This window comes from Drosophila mojavensis, unplaced genomic scaffold (assembly GCF_018153725.1).
Source record: "Drosophila mojavensis isolate 15081-1352.22 unplaced genomic scaffold, ASM1815372v1 contig_80, whole genome shotgun sequence".
NCBI lineage: Eukaryota > Metazoa > Arthropoda > Insecta > Diptera > Drosophilidae > Drosophila > Drosophila mojavensis.
This window is the reverse complement of record NW_025318906.1, coordinates 448049-467837: the sequence shown is the minus strand read 5'-3', so window position 1 is coordinate 467837 and position 19789 is coordinate 448049. Positions and strand designations below refer to the sequence as shown.

At 40.3% G+C, this 19789-nt stretch overlaps 1 protein-coding gene across 3 annotated transcripts; it reads right to left on the bottom strand.

Annotated features, from left to right (window-relative positions):
- Window positions 1-4625: 4625 nt before the first annotated feature.
- On the bottom strand, window positions 4626-5832 carry LOC26528293. Of its 3 annotated transcripts, none has more exons than XR_001449196.3 (4): window positions 5618-5832; window positions 5417-5537; window positions 5100-5181; window positions 4626-4857 (listed from the first exon to the last, which is right to left on the bottom strand). XR_001449196.3 is itself a non-coding variant. In XM_015163041.3 (4 exons), exons 1-4 carry the CDS (start codon window positions 5721-5723, stop codon window positions 4790-4792), a joined length of 402 nt encoding a protein of 133 aa, XP_015018527.1. In that variant the 5' UTR covers window positions 5724-5831; the 3' UTR covers window positions 4626-4789. The 3 variants fall into 3 exon arrangements, 2 of the variants coding, with proteins under 2 accessions (XP_015018527.1, XP_032586009.1); XM_015163041.3 differs by having other exon boundaries at window positions 5417-5562; window positions 5618-5831; XM_032730118.2 differs by lacking the exons at window positions 5417-5537; window positions 5618-5832 and adding an exon at window positions 5317-5379.
- Between the last annotated feature and the right edge of the window lie 13957 nt (window positions 5833-19789).

The following is a 19789-nucleotide window of genomic DNA, read 5'->3' as shown; positions in this document are numbered from 1 at the left end:
TGTCAGATGGGGCGGAATACCACCCCTAATATGCGCCGATAGCACGCGCTTTCGAGCTGGGTTTTAAGCGCTGAACAGCGACTGAAGCTCCAGCTGCAGGCCAAGGCTTTGCCTTTGATGGAGACGCCACCATTGTTGCCATGTTGCCCCGTCGACTCAGCCGTAGTCACAGCCGTAGTCGTCGTCGTAGCGTAGCCACGTAAATGACTGTATCCGTATCCACAGCTACGCAACCACACACACACAGCTCATAGAACACCCACACAATATATGTATAAGAATGGGGATGGTGCTGGGCAGGTGGGCTGCCTGCACCGCGAAGGTAACCCGTAAAACGGAGTGAGCAGATGTGTGGGCCGTGAGGCTGTGCGGCAATAGAAGCGAAAATGAAAGCCAAGAATTGCAATAAAACATAAAATTGCTGACTTCCTATTCGTTTGCCATTTCGGTTTCGTTTTTCCTTTTAATACCAATTGAAACTGGAAGAGTTGGGTATATAGAGACCACGTTTCTGGAAGAGCTGAGAGAACTAAATTTAACGAGGACTACAGACTACAAATATCGCTGGGTATCAAGTCCAAATTGAGTCGCTAGAGACTTATACCTTGTCATGCGGCGGAATATAACTGTATGGAATATTCTTGTATGCCTGAAAATAGGGCATCACCTAGTCGAGCATATCCAACTGTACTAGTATTTTTTGTTTGTGTATTTTCTCGGGTTTTTCTTTAAATGTCTGGGGCATTGTGCGCCGTAAGTGCGTGTGGGTTCTGCTGGGTGTATGGCAAGTGTATGTTTGTGTGTGAGTGAGTGTGTATGTGTGTGTGTGTGGCTGTGCGTGCTGCTGTTGGCTGCGTCAGGACCAAGCTGCGACCGCATTTTTTCTTATTTTTTATTAGGTTTTATTTGATTTACACTTGTTTTCCGCCTGCGAGCTGCTGTGCGTGCATGTGTGTGTGTGTGTGGGAGGAGGGGAAGGCGTGTCGGGGTGGGCGTAAGTGAACGCTTGCTGGCAATCTGCGAAGCAAGTGCAGCGCTTAGTCATTTCCCTAGCATTGCGACTGGAAAATCACTTGACATGATCTATGCAGCATTCGCAAAGCGGCAATGGAAAAACTAAACTGAGAGAAGTGATGGCAATTGGATTATGTGGAAAACTATCAGCTATACAAAGTAGATGCACATGGGTGCAAACCACTATGAAATCGGAAAAACGTTCCCCTGATTAAGTGTTGTGCAATGCTCAAAGCGACCGAAGCCGAAGCTAGAGCTGAGAACGAGTTAAAATAATGCAGCTTTAATCAAACGAAAGTTGCACTGTGAACAACTGGGGGGAAGAGTAAACGAGAAAGGAGACTGGAGACCAGGGCGATAGCGATAGAGAAACAGAATAAGACAGAGACCAGAGATAGAGAAACAAGAGAGTGAGAGAGAGAAAGACACTGGAGCAAGATAAATAGATATTCCGTTTTGAGTTCAATATGAAATTTCACTTTTCAAACTCACGGCAATAACATTTCAACACTATTTTCGCTGAGTGTAATAATCTGACGTGCTGGCATGCATTTTACGATCCATTTGCAGTTTCCAACAGGCAGAATTAAACGCAGTTCGCTGCGCGAAGCTAAAGTACAATTAATTAAGCACGGACTGCAGCAAAAGGATTTTAATTAAAATTTTGTCGAAGCAGCACAAGCGATTCTCTCATTCTCTCCTTCTCTCTGTCTCTGTCTCTCACTCTCGCTCTCTCATTCGCTGTCCCTCTCTGAGTCGCACCTGAATTGGATTCCATTTGAATTTCATTTAATGCCTGAACTGCAATTGTAAGGCTTTCAATTGAAGCCGACAAATTCGTAATTGGCAATATTGTTGGAGAGTCGCAGTTGCCCCAAATGGATTTCATTGACTCTCGTTTATTGGCTCTTACCTGGCCATTGAGGGCTCACCTTGACACAGTGAGTGCTGCCGATCCGCCTGTCAAACATGCCTCTGTGTGGCTAAGCAAGCGAGATAAGCTTTATTAGTTTATGCACACTCGACCAGAATCCGGATGTAAATGCGGATAAAAAGCAGCTAATCAAAAGCTGTTTACACTGGCGAATAGCTGTGCTCCGGCTGAAATTTCTATAGACACTGTTCGCCCCCGAGCCTTGCCTGGTTTCTTGGCCTAGGTGTTAATGAGTGCGATAAGCTCAAGATTAAAATATACATAATTTAGCATGTTTGCCTCCTGCCTGGACTTTCCACTGTGCTCTTACACTATGTATGCGTCCCGCTCTACTGCTTTCCCTCTCTGTCTTTGGGCATGTGTCTCTTTTACTCTACTCAGTGGCCATTCAATAACAGTAAATTCTGAGAACATATGTTTGGGCCCACATGCACACAGGCCCCAAAGGCCCCAAGGCAACAGCTTAACTTACGACCACAATTTCAACTCGAGATTCGATTCGCACCGATGGCTAACAAAATATATATTTGAATGCAAGTCAAAGTCTAATTGGGAACTCGCAAACAAATGCATTTTAAGGCATATGCCTGACTCGAATATACCCTGATCATCATTTTAACTGATTTCCACTGTTGGTTACATTGGAATCAACCGATAACTGCAGTTATCGATTGTTCACATTCTTTACTTTCATGTTGTATTTAAACGCGTATTATTTCAACCTTTTGGCCTGTGTGCGCTCACCTTTAAACTCAACGCCATCCATACATTAGCCCCAAAGACAAAAACACCTTCACACGTCACACACTCAAACACACACACACACACACGTACTCACGTACACAGATACATATAGAGGGAAAGGACTCTGGTCACGATGGGATTAAGGTCAGAGCTATAAAACATGCAAAAGCACTGGCTAACTGGAGACTGCAGTCCTCGAGCCGTAGTCCATCACACACGCACACATACACACAGCACACACACACACATACGGCAGCCAGACATGGCGACACGACCTGCTGCTGCAGCAACTAACCTGGTGAGCTGGACTTTTTATTAGTTTAGCATACGGGCTACCGAGCATATATACAGCAGCTGCAAAAAGTATGCACTTAACTGAAGACATATGGCAAGTAGTTAAAGAAATCAAAAGCGACTGACTGCAGTCATCTATCGGAATTATGTAAGATTCGACTTTAGTAAGACACTAGGTGCAACAAGTCTCCAGGCAAACGTGGTATTCATCAGAGTCACAATTTCACGGTTGCACAATCAGATTATTTTTATAATTTTAAATATAGATAATTGATCAATAATCAAACAGTTGCCGTCAGACAAAGGCTTCGATCCGCAATCCACTATCTATGTTGTTGACACACCTCAACCAACTCGCAAGAAGACCACTCCCCCCAGACTATTAAGATGACTTTTAAGATGACTTATCATTCATATTTGTTTTTTCACATCCATCTTAAGTCATCCAAATCAAAATCAATCTTCTATCTTCTGTCTCCTATCTCCTAACATCTTCCATTTTCAATGTACCATATCCCACTTTCCATGTCTATTCACCAATCTCCCATCTCCAATCGATCTTCATGCTCACAGTTCCCTTACATTTGTCTGTCACTGTAGTTCTTGTGTTTGTTCCTTGCTACTTTACCGCACACTCAATTGGGCTGTCCTCTACAGGTCTTCAATTTGGCTTTGTACAGCTCACTAGCTGCCTGAGCTGTTAGCTATTTAGCTGTACTTTGGACTGCAAAAGGTTTTCTCGCGCTGCGCCCATAAATATGCAACAACGTTTGATGTCTTTCGCCTGCGAAATATTTTGGGCACGGACAACGGACCCGCACTCCCTTGTCATCTGTGACTATACACAAACACACACGCTTGCTGAGGAAGTGTCCCATGTTAATAATATAAATGATGATTTATGGCCCTCTGAGGAGACTTGTGGCAGCTCTGAAGTCAATCGGCTCTTTGAATTGGATATCTTGCAACTTAGTTAGCAATTATGCTTATTTGTAAGTGAGAGTGCACTGGCCGAGACTGCTCGGCTACCAGATACCCTGCACCCTTTCAAGCACGGATACTAGAATCATTCTTCGAAACGTCACCAAAGGAATTACCACCTAAGTATGCCCAACCACAAGACCTAAAATTACATGTCTAACAGAGGGAGAGAGAGAGAGATTCTTGTGAGGAACCCAAGACTTCCCACGATTGGCAAGTCGAAAAATGGAGCTGGTAGCGCTTTGGCCACGAGGTCGAGCTTCGCGACGTCCTGACCTTGTTTTTGTTGGTCTATTTTCAAAGCGGTTCGAGGCATAAAAACAAACAGTCAACTTAGCAGAGATATATTTGCCTCATGGTTAGCAGAAAAAGCCGCAGGACCTCGGCTTCATGACCTACAAAGTGGTTAGCTGGCAGACACCCAGACCCTATCTCATTTGCCGCTACCCCTCCTTGGCAGCAAAAATGTATGCAAACGAAGTAAATTGGCAGGCTGACTGGCAGGAAACCAGAATCGGAGCACAGTCGACGACGCGAAGCCAGGATCAGGCCCAAATATAATTACGTTTTTAGATTTAAATATGAAATATTTACATGCTCACACGCACGCCCACATACAGAGACACACCTTCGCTGCTAACTTATGAAGCGTATACAGTTATAATACTAAAATACAATTTTAATCAAGTTTTCACCAAAGTCGAATCACGATGAATACAATTAAAAAAAAAGCTTTTCTTGTTTATTCCGAAACTTTCTTATTAAAATGGTCCCATCGAGATCTATCACATCGTAAGTGATCGCTATACGTTAGAATTTAATCTATTTATTTTCTCGTCTCATTTGCTTATAATATAGGCACGAGTAAAAAGTATACAAAATCTGAATAGCTAAAGATAAAGATAAGAAAATGAATTAATAATTTAATTGTAAAGAATAAAGTAAAACTATATTCAAAAGGCCGTATTATATATATATAATGTGTAAGTCTCTGCATGGGAAAGCTTCTCCGCTTCTCTATATATATACATATATATATGGTGAAATAGCGAATTGGGAAAATATTACTGAAGACCCGACATATATATACAGGTATACGGACGGATAAAACAACTTAAGATGTACGTCTTACCTGTGGGAATCAAGAGAAAAAACTCAAAGTATGGACAAATTGAGGTAAGTACAAGCCCAGCCAGAAACATCCAGGATATATCCTAAAAAGACACACAAAAATGAGCAGTATCAAAATAAATTAGTAACAGTGCTCTAGTCGAAACTGTTCGACTAGGAAATACCGTGAACCCTGCGAAGAGCCTTTAATAGCTAACAAACAACACATACATACATACACGCACACACTTTTTACAAGTCTCCATTTTAAATTTTGGATGGGTTCAGGGTATGGAGAGCACATGGATTGATAACAATACTGTTTGAGGCATCGCTTACTTTAACAAATCCAACGAACATTACTACACCAGCGAGTAAGTGAACACAGTTAAGTACGAGTAAGACAAGTGTTGCCACAAAAACACGCCTTAATTCTTTTGCATAGAATATGCTCATTATCCTAACAAAAAGTTTTGAGGTGTATACTGTAACATTTCCGTTAATATTTACAGTTAGTTATATATCATTGTTTATACATACTGCTCAAGATGAGACCACAAAGGAGACCAAATATTACTGCAGTAACCATTGTCCAGATGCAAAAGAAGCGCACTTTACCCGCCAGATCACACTGGGAGGAACCCATGCTTCAAATTTATCAAAATGGGCTGATACTAAAAAGAAATCCAGTAACTAATAAAATAAACGAAAATAGCAATATAAAACTATCAAATGTTGTTTAAATATAAGTAAGTTTACATATAGCATCGCTTGCTTTGGTCGGTTGATTTGTTGAGTAGCACCGGCACACACATTTTATTGAGTGTGAGTAAGGTGGCAAAAATTGACACACTTGCAGTTCTCTGATTGGAACTATATAGAACTTTATACGCTTCCAGTTTCCACTGTTACCAACTTGAAAATATCCTTAAGCGAATGAGTTCGATTGTGTTCCAAGTGACATACACATACTCATGCATGCTCATTGGCATGGGAATCTGAGCTAGCGGCTGTGTTTCATGTATAGTTGTGGCTCCAACACATCTTTTGCATTAGTCAAAAGTTGTAATGTGTCTCATACTACACACTTTCATCCGAATCGACACGCTCCATGGCCTCCAGGTTGGCTTCCTTTCTAAACTGTATTATTTTCGCTCACTTGATGCTGCCTGCCTATCGATAGTAAACGATAATGCCATCGATAGCTCGCCACCTCTAGTTGACACAGTTCTTTCTTTTCGTACGTATATAGTTCATAGCTGACAAAGTCGTTGACGTGGACATTAGCAACTAAAATTGGGATGTCCCTCCATTCGTTGTTTCTGCTCCCGATTGAGCGCTTTGTATCGCTACGTGCTCCACCAGCCCCAGCTGCAGCAGCAGCAGCAGCAGCAGCGAAAAGCGAAAAGCGAAACAATAAAATTTCAAAAGCGAAAAATGAAAGCAATGTCAGACACATCAAAGTCAGAGCTGTTGCAGATTTTCATGCACTCGCACCCGAACCAATGCCAAATGCCAATACCAAGTCAACTGAAGAATCGCACAAAGTGTTGATAAAGCTATCGAGATTAGACGACGCAATGGATACCCTGTACCGATTTACATTTTATATGTATATCAAGTTTGAAAAGCTCTTGAACGGGCGAGTATCATTTGACATAATCAGTTCACTTCTCAAACAAAAAGTTCTGCATGATATTATTAACTAATGATATGCCTGCGATCCACAGCTACTTTTCATATATAATCCATATCTTAGTTATTGATTTCGATATTGCTATCGATAATGCGTGAGCGAAAATTCGATTCAACACAGATTGAGAAAAAAGAACATTTTTCTTGTAATCTGCATTCGATATACCCACATATTCTCATGACCGGGGTATGCGAAGTAAATGGCGTGGGCAAGCGCAAAACCGAAATGGGGAAAAATTGCAGTTTTTGCAAAAATAAAATTACAAAACCTGCAGAGCTGGAAAACTGGATGTCAAATGCAAATTGACAGCTTTCAATATCAATTTCAAAACAATCGCAGAGCAAGAGACACTTGCATAGAGAAAGAGTAAAGGGAGGGTAGATAGAGTAGTGTGTGAAAAAGATGGATAGAGAGAAAGAGAGAGAGATAATCAATTTGGTCTGGCATGTCAGGTGTAAACGAGGTTAAAGGAAAAAAAACGTAAGCCATAGCTAAAATTACAAGCGACACTTTTAAAATATTTCGCAAATTCGTTTTGCAAAACTCGAGTCCAATTGGGTTGACAGGTTAAATTAATTAAATCAGATTTATGCGAACGAATGTGAAATGCTTTTGATGTGGTATCTCCATTTTGACCTGATACACTTCTTCTCCCTCTCTCTCTCTCTCTCACTCTCTCTGTCTCTCTCGCCCTCTCTCTCAGTCTTTCTTACTGTGTGGCTGAGCACATTTTCCAAATTTGAGTTTGCGGTGCCTGCGAGATATGCCTTTGCCTTAGCTCCTGCCTCGCTTGGCTTGGCCTCGCTCGCTATTTGTTTATGAGCCAAGAATTTAAACGGTGTGTAGAGGCATTTGCATAAATTAACTTTAAAAGCACTGGCTGCGACTTGCAGCTTATCTGTATGACAGTTAACTTGAGGAAGGGTTCGACTAAAACGACACTTGAGCAAATTATAAAGCGAGTGTTGGCAAATAGGAAAATGCACTTCAGCTCAAATGCCAATGTCTTCGCCATACTGTCAGCTTTTCTGTACTCATGTAGACCAGGTGCAAGTCTCTCTACTCTGGCATTGACGCATATGTATTTGTATGTGCACTTAATCTACCCCATGGCCGCTACAGAACAGCGTTAATCGGTTAAGGGCAAACTAGACGCCGCATATTGATTTTTTCCAAGAACTCAAATGCAGAACACCCCCACCCGAATCACCTTGGACACCATCCAGTCCCCTTCGGCCAAGGCTTGAGTTGTGGATTTGTAATTACGGAATTAGTAGTTCAATGGCAATGCAATTGACAGTTTTTACGATTTGGAACGCCAGCCACAAGCAGCAGCAGCAATAGAAGAGCCCCCTCCTCTACTTATACTTGGCAATTGGAATTCATATTTGATAAGGCATGGGTGGTTTTTGCTTTTTACACAAATTTGTATAAGCAATATGCAGAGTTCGTCAGGTTTTTCTAGTGCTTCATTTGGAAAATTCATTAAAACTGTATATATGTATGTATATATTAGTATATTAATATCGCCTTCAGCTGCAAAGCCAATATACCCTGCTGACACTTGCCTCTGAATAATATCATATCCATTAGCGAGAGTTCTGGTTGTGAAAATTATAAATTCGTTCAATTTGTTAACAAACAAATTGAAAATGTTTTGTTAACTAAGCTACAATAAAATATAAAATAAAAAACTCTCTTTGGTGTATGAGAAATATATATAAAAGCTAACCGCTTTCCGTTCCAGTGCCTCTCGAGCGAGACGCAGCCGCCGAGCCATGACGGCATTGATGGGCGTGGCAGGCAGCTCAACAACAGCAGCCTCTATTTGGAAGCTGCCTTCGAAGACTTCCGCTTGGCAAACAAAATAGAATCAAGATGTTGTGTCACTTGTTGTTGTTGTTGTTGTTGTTATCTTCTCTTGTTATTCTTATAATTGTGCATATGACCCTGTTTAATACAGTTCGCTGCGCAATTATGCGTTCGTCTAACATTTTCTTAGCCTTCTGACTTTTCTAAGCTACCTTTGACTTATGACTCTCAAAAAGAAACAACAAAGAAGAGGGTGTTCAGAGCATTTTGGAGCTTCTATATAAGTTACTGAATAATGCATAAAAAGAAGCTCTGATGTATGCATATATATATACATAAGTATTTAATCTAACTCTTTCTGCTAGATATTCCCTCTATGTTCCTCCTGTAAGTATTTTCTCTAGGTATTTCTTCTAAGTATTTCATTGAATTATTTCCTCTCGGCATTTCTTCTATGTAATTCTTCTAAGTCAACATCTTATGTACATTACTACTTATAATTATTGTTTTGTTTTTTCAATTTGATTAATCTGATTGATGTGTCTGTCTGTCAATGACTTGGACAATGTCTAAATGAATGTGTATAGAATTTAGACAAATGGTTTACAAACTGTTAAGTAATTAAACAGTTCAAAAAGACCTGAAATCGAAAAGTTAGGAAATTTTCAACTCTTGGCTTGTGTTTGTTTTTTTAGCGAGCAAAACAATTTGTTAATTGACAGCTTAAAATTTCGGACAAGAACAGCTGAGCCAAGGATTCAAATTGTCAAATGACAATTGATGGCTAAATAAACGGCGATTAATTGACATTGATGGAGACGAGGCGAAGGCGGAGGCAGTAGCTGTGGCATGGGCGTGGGCAAATAAAGAGGCTGTGGCGGAAACAGCTGCCCGGCAATTTGCCAAATTACTTTGCGGCTATAAATCAAAGCATCAAAGTTCTATAAAACAAACCTCCCCACATAACCCTCCGTATCCTCTGTGAGAACTACTAAGTAACTAACTGAGAGCGTGCAATTCGTCTGTGGAGAGCCGTTGTCCCAGGACAGCTGTCAAACTGCTGAGCCAGAAACTTACGACACCTCATTAAATATGCGCCACAGAAGTTCCCACAAAGCAGCTGCCAACTGTCGGCTAACAGATACGAGATCCTTGGCCAGGTGGAGCGCTTCGTTTTCAATTTGGCCAACTCAGCGGCTCATTTTGATGCCCTGGGAGTCATTGAACATGTTTGATTGAGGGTATATAATTTTTGTGATTTCTGATATGTTTCATATGAGAAAATGACATTTGGTATATGAATATAAGATTATTTCGATTCCTCTATATAATTATACGTATGTTATGCGGCAAAAATCAGGTGAAGTATAAGAGAATAATAATGTGAGATTAAAGATTACAAGACTGTACATATATGAATATAAGAGTGTTTCAGTTCATATATATATTAGTATAAGAGCATGGTAGCTTATACTCCTATGAGTGTATAAACCCAATCATGAGAAAACGAGTTTAAGAGTACACAATATATAAATAGCAGCATAAGTTAGTATGAGAGTAAGGGTATCTCTTAGACAGGCACACCCGACTAGAGCACTGTTACCTGCAATTTTGGCCCGTTTTTGTTTTCTTTTTAATCTCGTAAGTGTATGTGTCAACTTTTCTCACTTGGCTTGTTCGTTTGTTTGGCTTACGCACAGGTCCCTCCAACCTGAGGGAACCCCCTTGGAGTCAATGTCGAGTCAATAAAGCACGGAAATTGCCAACAAAAGAGCCACAAAAGCAACTGCAACAACAACAACAACAACTGGACTTCATTTGTGTTGTTTTCTTCTCTGTTTTTTTTTTCCGTATATTCTCATGATATTCTATTATTCATTCCAAATTGTATGTGTGTTTGTGAGTGTGTAGTGAATCCTTCAAAGGTATATTTTTCATCATGCTGCAGCTCCGCGCTCTCCGCTTCATCTAACAAAAAGGTCACTGAAAGTTTTTTGCCTGGCCAAGCCTCTGACTTTGCGCTCGTTTATTAGATTGTCCTGCGGCCCTGGCACATCAAAAAGTTGCCAGCGGCTGTTTTTGACAAGTCCCGCCCCGCCCTGCCCTGGCTCGCTCACATTCTGAAGTGCCGTCAATGTTGGGCGGGGGCGTGTCATAAACATGACAAAGTCGTTTCTCCCTCCCACTCGCCCTTGCTCTATCCATAATCTATATCCCTCTTCCTCTCGCCCTTCATTGTGCGTTCATTATGAGCGAGTTCCTTGAGGACCACAAGAACTTATCGCCAACAACGACCAAAGTAAGGCGAGTGAATGTGGAGTGGAAGTACCAGCGAAGCCCATCAACTTTGTATTGACTATGGAATAAATGAAGTGCGTTTAATAGGAGCCTAAGTAATTAATATCGAAGCTCTTTAAATTCATATAAAACACACTGCGTAAGTACAGCGTTGTCTGTCAGCCTGTTGAACTTGTATAAAGAATTAAATTTTTTAAAGAAATTATCGAATCAGAAAAATAAAAACTATTCAAGATGCAGCTACTGAGAATAATTTACAATTAAAAATAAAATTCACAGTCTAAACATGAATTTGGTTTGTATTCTGAGTTAAGGTGGAAAGATCTTCTGATAGCAGTTTAAGATTTAAGGTTACCCAATAAAAAGAATTTGGAATATATGCATACATATATTTAATCTAATTTTAAACTGCAGCTGATTCCTCCACTCAACCTAATGAGAGTTTCTCAATTCGAACTTGAAATGCGTTAGCTCTCTGATTCACAGATATCTTTGACATCAATAAACTTCATTGATAGACTCAATGCATTTAGCAAGTTGCCACAGGAAATAGTCTCAAATGACAATTGAACTAATGCTTCCAGATGTTGATAGATTTATATACGCAGCATTTAAATCAAAGCTTCTATTTGCCGTTTCCTTGCAAGATTTATGGCATTGCCAAGTTTTTACTTAATTATGACAATTAAATTAACATAAAAGTCAAAAGCTCTCTTAGAGCATCATTTCAATTAGTTAATTGCTTTTTGAAACTGTAAATGTATTTCAAATTTCTACCCGTATTAAGCTGTCTATCCCTCCCACTCCTACTTTTTCCCTCTCTCTCTTTCTCTCTCCCTCTCATGCGTGGCACTTATGTTTAATTATTGGAAGGCAAATTACATTCGATTAGCTCTCAAAACGCGTGGATTGATTAAGCAACGGAAAAGTTGTTGTGTTGGCCAACATTTTGGACCACGTTTATGCGGAATGTCGGGTGGGAATGTAAGCCCTGCCATTGTCGCTAATTGAAATGCAAATATTGATGAGTGTTAAGCAAACGAGACAGACAGACAACCAGACAGCGAGACAGCGAGACAGAGAGACAGCGAGACAGCCACCCAGCAAGTGAGCTTGCGAACGCTAATTTGCACAATTTTCGTTTTGTCGCGCGCCGCATAATGCGCCGCAAAGTATGCCATAAAATGCAGTGCAGGCAGCTGCTACTGCTGCTGCTGCTGCTGCTGCAAATTCGAGAGTCAAGTCGATGCCACGCCCCTCCGCAGCGCCCCTCTCTAACGGCACGCTCACTCGAATGCCTCGACAGCTGGCAGACAAATTGCAGACTGGCAACTGGCAACTGGCAAGCTGGCAGCTGGCTAAATGCTTCCCTGAAGCACCAACAGCAGTGCTGACACATTTAGCCATCTTCCGGCCAATTTTAGCTATACTCTAACAGGATTTGAATCGGTGTCTGGCTCACCTCTCTTTCATTCGTATTCTCGTTTATTGCTTCAATGTAAGGTAAGAAGAGCCTTATATCAGTCTATCTCTCCTTATCTGTGTTCTTGTCTGATCTTCTAGACTTTTCTATGCTTTTTTACTTAACTCTTTTCAATCTTCTATCTCCTGTTTTCTCATCTCTTTTCCCTTCTTCTCGTCTCTTCTCTTCTACTCTCATCTCTTCTTATCTCTTTTGTTCTCTTTTCTCGGCCTTTTTAAGTCTCTCTTCTCTTCTCCAACAGATAGTTGGCTGCACTGTTAAAGCCGACTCAGCGGAATTTCAAATTTATTCAAATCAACTCGTTGAGCGAAAGGGGGCGTGGCAGGCATTGCCTGTAACAGTCTCTATGACGCTACTCCCAGTATATGTGTATGTATGTGTGTGGGTGTGTGTGTGTGTGTGTGTGTCGAGCAATGAGCAACTGAATGAATGATTCAATTAGGCATCAAATATTTACAGCAGACGTTTAAATATTGCGAGAGCGAGACACGATACGACTTTGGCTTGGTTTCCATTTTGGCTACGGGCCTCGGTTACGGGCTTACGGCTGTACGAATTACGCATTACGAATTGACGGCTTGAATTGAGTGCCATTGGATTTGCATTGGGGCCACAGCTGCAGTTGCCTGCAGAGCGGAAAACTTGGCTCCAACTTAAAACTTATCTAATTGGCCCCTCAAGCCCATTTGTAAGCAATAAAAAGTAACATGGGAAAGTCAAATTGAAGATGAAGTGCATTTCCAGTTGTAGGAAGATAGATTTGCCAGAGAATTTCTATGCCTCAAATCGTATTCAAATATATCCAAGTACCTTATCACTTATTGCTCTAATAAACTGCAGGAAAATCTGCATCAACGAAATCAGACTTCAAACGAAGTCAAACAGCTTACATAACTTAAAGTCAGCACAGAGACAGAGCGAGAGAGAGACAGCCAGAGAGAGATAGAGAGAGAAAGGCAAGCAAATCTAGCGCAATGTGACGACTGCATCGAACACAATGCCCTGAATTGTAAATAAATAAATAAATAAATAAATCGTGCATTGTTTCGCTAGAGCAAAGGCAATGGCAAAATCGAAATCTAAATCCGAATTCCGTTTTCAATAGTTTTTCCTACGGATTTATGAGTTTTCCTGCCCTACAATTTCCCCTCTCTCCCTTTCTCTCACTCTTCGTGTGTGCAATTTCAATAGTTTGATTACAAAAGTTTTTCAATTGAACATTTTTGCATTTTTGAGCTGAGAGCTCGACAGGTTGAGCGACTTCTCTGGTTGCACGTGGCGTATGCGCAATGTTTTCGCTTTAAGCATTTACAAATATTAAATTAAATACACTATATATGCATACATATATATATATATATATATATATATATATATATATTTATTTATTTATATATATGGAATGCAAATCTTTCATAGAGTTTCGCTCTATTTATAAGTTCTTTCCGAGCTGCCAAAAAAGTTGTCGCCATACTTAAAAACAAAAAAACAAAAAATAAAAAAAAATATTTTCATAATTTTTATCACGATTGTAATTCTCGCCCGAAAAGTTTTGCATTCAAAAAGTTTGTTGTATATTCCAGCTGGAACTTTTGCAGGCAGGCGTCAGAGGCATAAAACTTTTCATGCTGACAATGAGCTTCACAACAGATTTCAGAGTTAATTTCCGCAACTTTCGCTCGTCGACAATAACAATAACAATTTGGTGTGCGAATACACATTGCACGCACTGTTGTTAATATCCCTAATTATTTTTGAAACGATATAACAGCCTGCTCATAATTGGCGCACTGCGAATTTCAGCAGCCTCCTCTTTCAACTCCATCTTTTAGCTATTTAGCAGCCTTTATTAGATAACTGAAGCATTTAAGGTTCGCTCATTCGACTTTTCGACTGTTTTTCGACTTCTTCTTCTTCTCCCTATCAATTGCTCAAAGCTGAAATGGATCTTGTTGACAGCCAAACAATGCCATTAATCAAGCTGTCTCAAGGTGCACTTCAACTAGCGCGCTCTGGTCCCAAGACAGAGGACACAGTTTTAGTTCTTCAACTCACCAGGAATATCTATTAAAAGAAAGGAACTTGAACTAAGCTGCGAGATACTCATGATTACAGAAATAGATATATTAGCTGAAATAGCTAAGACTCTATTGATATTTATAGCTATCAAGTAGCTCTATGAGTAATCAAAAAATACACGTCAAAGCTGAATGTGAACTTTCATAAGAGATTCAGCTGCTACTTGCCGCTTTCATAGATTGAAGAAAATAATATTTTTGATTTTACCATTATATTTAAACGTGGCAATCTCTAGGGCTACAATCTTCAAAGCCCTTTCATCTTATATCTCATATAATATAATATAATTTAAATCAGCTTCATTTGGAGCTAAATTTGAATTTATTCAACATTTTTTAGTCATTCTCATTCTTTATTTAGCACATACAGCCGCCTTTCTCTGGCCATATGCGAGGTATATGGGTCTAAAATCCCAAGTCAAGCTGTGCACATGTCACACACACACAGACACATTCACATATGCAGCGACACGGCGACAGTTTTTGCGCCAAGCCAGGGAAAACAACAAAAAAAATCAGCTAAAATAAGGCAAAAAAGGAAATAAAAGAATTGTTGAAAAAACACAACGATTCGGCCATGTGCTGACAGCGATAAATTCTAATGCCCGGGGTCACTGAAGCCACGCCCCCAGAGTGTGGGCGTTGCCATGGACGAAAGCTGACCAAGAGGAAGGCCGAAGCATGAAAAATGCTTCGCATCCGGGCAGGGCGGGGGCGCACCCACTGCCTGAGAATGCGAAAGCAGAGAGCAAAGTAGAGCAGAGAAGAGAAGAGAAAGGAACTTAACTGAAATTTGGGCTTGTAGTTGGTGTTTGGTTTTGTTTGTGTGGCCAAGGAAATATTTTTAGCACGTGTTTGCGTACTGCTCGTTTCCCGTTTCCCGTTTCCCTCATTTTCTGGCCAGTCTCTATAGTCTCCACATCTATCGCCGCCTGTAATCACCCGCCCATCCAGCAGCCAACCAGCCAGAGCCAACCACATTTGTCACTTTAAATGCAATTTGACTTGTGCCCAAAGCGCATAAGTTTTCCTACAGCTACCAGCAATTTGTCCTGTCTTGTTTCGCCCCGATGGGGACAAGCCGGGAAATACAGAAGGACAAAAGCGCTTTTCGCTCGCGCTCAGGATGTACCATACATCTGGGAGCCCTCGACAAAATCAATTCTAAAGTCGAGCCAGCCAGGTGGCGAATATATTTATTGTCTCTGTGGCAAATTGCTTTGCCGCCGATTTCTTCAAGTACTCACATGTTCAATCTCATTCATTCATGTGCATTCACTCCCTAATTATAATCAAACTAATTTTAGTTCGTTCATTCATTTGCTCTTCTCCACCTATTCTTGTACTGGAAATATATTCATCATTAGCACTTATTTATTCATTAATATAATAACTCATTCATTCACTTATTCAATCCCATTTCTTAATGTAGCCTCAAATGTTCCATATTCATATTTTCAATTCATCTTCCTGCATTGCAAGATTTTTGTTTCATTCACATTGATTCATAATCATTTATTCATAATTTCGATTCGTGGCTTGAATGATTCTATCCATTCAATCACTTCTTCTATTCATTTATTGATTCGCATTCGTTCATTCAGTTAGTCATTCCCTAGCATTTAATTATTTACTCCCATAGACTAATTCATTCACTCAATCACTCAAACATTTTTGCGTTCCCGAATCTGCATACAAAATTATTTGCAATTGCCATGCCCACGTCAACAGCTAATGAGCTGCTGCTGCTTCTTCTCCTGCTGCAGTCAGGTGTTAAGCCCCAAATAAAAAACATCAATTTGCATCAATTATCTGCAAGAGAGTTGGCAGCTATCGGAGCAAGCACAAATCGAAAGAAAAAGAAAAAGAAAAAAGGAACTACAAAGTTGCCTGTCTAATATTTATGGCTTTATATTTCGCCATTGTTGTTATGTTCCTTGTTATTGTTGTTGTTGTTGTTGCTGTTATTGTTGTGCAATGAGCCGGAAATGTCTTCATTATGATTGCATATGGCACCGGCTGCGTGCCAAACGGAAACGGAAGCACACGAAAATTTCTTTATTATTGTTGTTGTGGCTAATGGATACTCTGTATGCCCATGGGGGATAGAAGGGGATTAGTTCTGAAAGTCATTATGAAATGTCTCATATATATATATTCTCATTTGTTATAGTAATATAATGTGTAAGCGGGAGAGATGGCAAAAGTTGAGAGAGTAAATTATATTTTAGGGGAAGATTGAATAGTAGTACCATATTGTCTAGTTGTAGCTCTCTATAGTTGTTTCCCTAACTCCCGCATACTCTTACGTACATGCACACATGCTTAGGTACTTTATATCTATCTCACGCTCTCTCCTTCTTTCCGTCTGCTTCGGCCCCTCATTCTCTCTCTAAGAAGATATATTTTTTATTGGCTCCTCAATATTCTGTGTCTCGTCCTCTCTATCTCCCTTCCTCTCCCTCTCCTTACATAAATCTCCCTCGCCGTCTCTGTCCCTTTGTGTAGCCCTCTCTAGTACCTTCCCTGCCTTACTCTAGGGTATCTACTAGTCTGTCAGCCACAGCTGGAGCACGTCTCCCCCTGCACACTGCAGTTGCTGTTAATGTTGCCGTTGTTAGCGATGCGTACGAGCGTGGTAATTTGCTCACATGTACACAATCTCAGCCAGGCAGCCAGCCATTGGCTAAACACACTCGCTGTGTCCCCTCCCCCTTGCCAGCTGCCTCCCGCACACTCTCACTTCTGTGCTGGCTGCTCGTGCCACGGTGCGTATGAATGATGGCTGAATTCATATCAACTGACAGTTTATTTACACAAACGCCATCATTACCAACGCCTGCAGGCCCCCGTCGCCCGTCCGTCCGCCTGGACCGCAGGCTAAATCACACTCACGCAGCAACACATGCACACACACACACACACATAATCGTCGTTGAGCGTGTGTGTTATGAAAAATTGACTGTGATTTATGCAATTATGTTAACAAAATATTTACTCAGCCACAAAACTGATTGGCCAAGACACATTTGGGCTCAGCTTGCGGAGCGATTATTAAAAATACATTAGCACGCAGACCGCTTCAACCGAGAATGTTAAATTAATTACTGCTCTGGAAGCTAAAAGTAAATTCAAGGGATTAACTGAATAAAATATAATTAATGATATTAAATTTATATAAATAAAATTAGTCAATAAATATATAAATATTTTAATAGTTTATGCTTTTCTTTTCTCCTATAAATACCAACAATAATTATTAAATAATATAAAATACAACTTGGCCAAAAGAGACTCTAAAACTTTTGACCAGATTACACTTATAAATATATTTATATTTAAATAAATATATATGAGCTTATATATGTGTACAAAAATAAAAATAAATTATAATTTTATTACCAAAACGGATGCGAAAAACTTTTGCCATTTCCCCCCGGAAAATGCGCTGGCAAAATACGAAAAAAAAAAGTAACAAGCCAAGTTTTCGAGGCCATTTTCTCTGTTGTGCTTTGCTGCTTGTGGGGCACTGCTCATTACCTTATTGCGTTTGCCCACCAACTGGGCCACGCCTATGCCGAAATTGTGGGCGGCGGCGGTCTGCGCCTTGTTTGTGCCTTCGAAATGAACGGAAAATGGTGAAACTTTTAATTGAAACCATAAATTTTGCTCGCTGCTTTTCTATGCCAGCAGGAATTTGTCGTGCGGCGCTTGCCTACTTAGCCACCAACAAGCAACTGTCGAATTCCCCACCCAGCCACAAGCCCCCGTGTGCCACGCCCCCACTCCAGCCGCATGGCGAACACAAGTGCAATTAGCGCCGAGCATGGATTGCACTTTTGACCAACGGGCCAACAAGTTAGCCAGGTAAACTTTTACATAATGAGCAGCGTACACACCAGCACACCAGCACACACACACACACACACACCTTGCTTCCTATACACCTACACACTTTACAAAATCAAACAGAATTGTAATTATAATGCGAACATTAGCCTAAGAATATTTTCTTCAACTTCCTTCATAAATTTCAGAAATGCATAGAATTCATCGTATTTCAATTTCTATTTGCAAGTCGAAAACTCTTAACTAGATAAAATAAAATGAAGCAGTGGGCAGGCAACTGCTTGATTTGATTCCATTTTGAAGGTGCTTAGAAGGTGGAAAATCAATTCAAGCAAGTCCACTTTCACACTCTAATTAACTGGCGCACACACACTTCTTTCGAGCAGTGTAAAGTGGCACAGTGGTGCAAAAGTTGTTGAAGTGAGTTTCGCCCAAGTACTTTGGATATTTATGTCAAGCAACTGTCGGTGTCGTCGAACGCGCAGCCGGAAATGACGAATGATTAAAAGTGGGCGTGCCATAATTTCCGCTCAGCTCGACATGTGTGTGTCTGTACTTTGTGTGTGTGTGTGGCAAACAGGAAATTGCAGCTGAGCGAGCAAACATTGCATATAATACTTATATATTCGCCTCGAATCGAGCCAGTTACAACTGAGTCGCTTCACATTTCACAATTCACAATTCATACTTTCTTCTTGTTGCCAGTTAATTGAATTTTCAGAGAGCCAATCGAGCGAGTCCATTCGCTTTTGCCAATACATCAGCGAGCGACTGGGAGGCGGGCAGACCAGATTCATATCACGCACTCCCAGTTTGCTGGCTACAGCAAAAAAGAATTCAATTTCCTGCATTTAAATGGCTTTGCTGCACGACTCCTGCCACATTTTGTTGCATCGCTGAAGCCCCATAAAATACTAAATAAAATTTCTTCAAATTGATAACTAAGAATCGGTTGAGCTAACTCCAGAAACGCTCCCAATGAACAGGAGTTGGGGTTAAGCAAGCAGCGAATTTTACTTGTAATCAACTTCAATATGAACTGCATTCCATATAGCCTAATGTGGCTGAAACATAGAAATGACATATATATATCAAAGAAATCACATTTTGTTGTTTCCAGTTTTAGCTGCAAACGAAACTAAAATTTCAATTTAAATTTGATGTGATCAAAATTCAAATTGGTTTATCAGCAAAAAATAAATTGTTGTCGAAATAAATATAGAATGAACTCAAATGACTATTCCATGCACAAACGAAGCTAAATACATTTTTACCAATTTTTCATTTTTTTTTTTTCTGAGAAGCTTACGACTTTTTGCTCATAAGCTGGCCCCGAAATGTAGGCAATGAATTTTAAGATTTCACTTGAGCTTTGATTTTGCAAGTGCGTTGCGAAAGCCTGGGCCTGGCTAATATTTCAAATTGTAAAAGCCTCCTCCACTCGATGCCAAAGGAATATTTTTGTGTGCCACTTTTGCTATTGATTTTATTTGGCA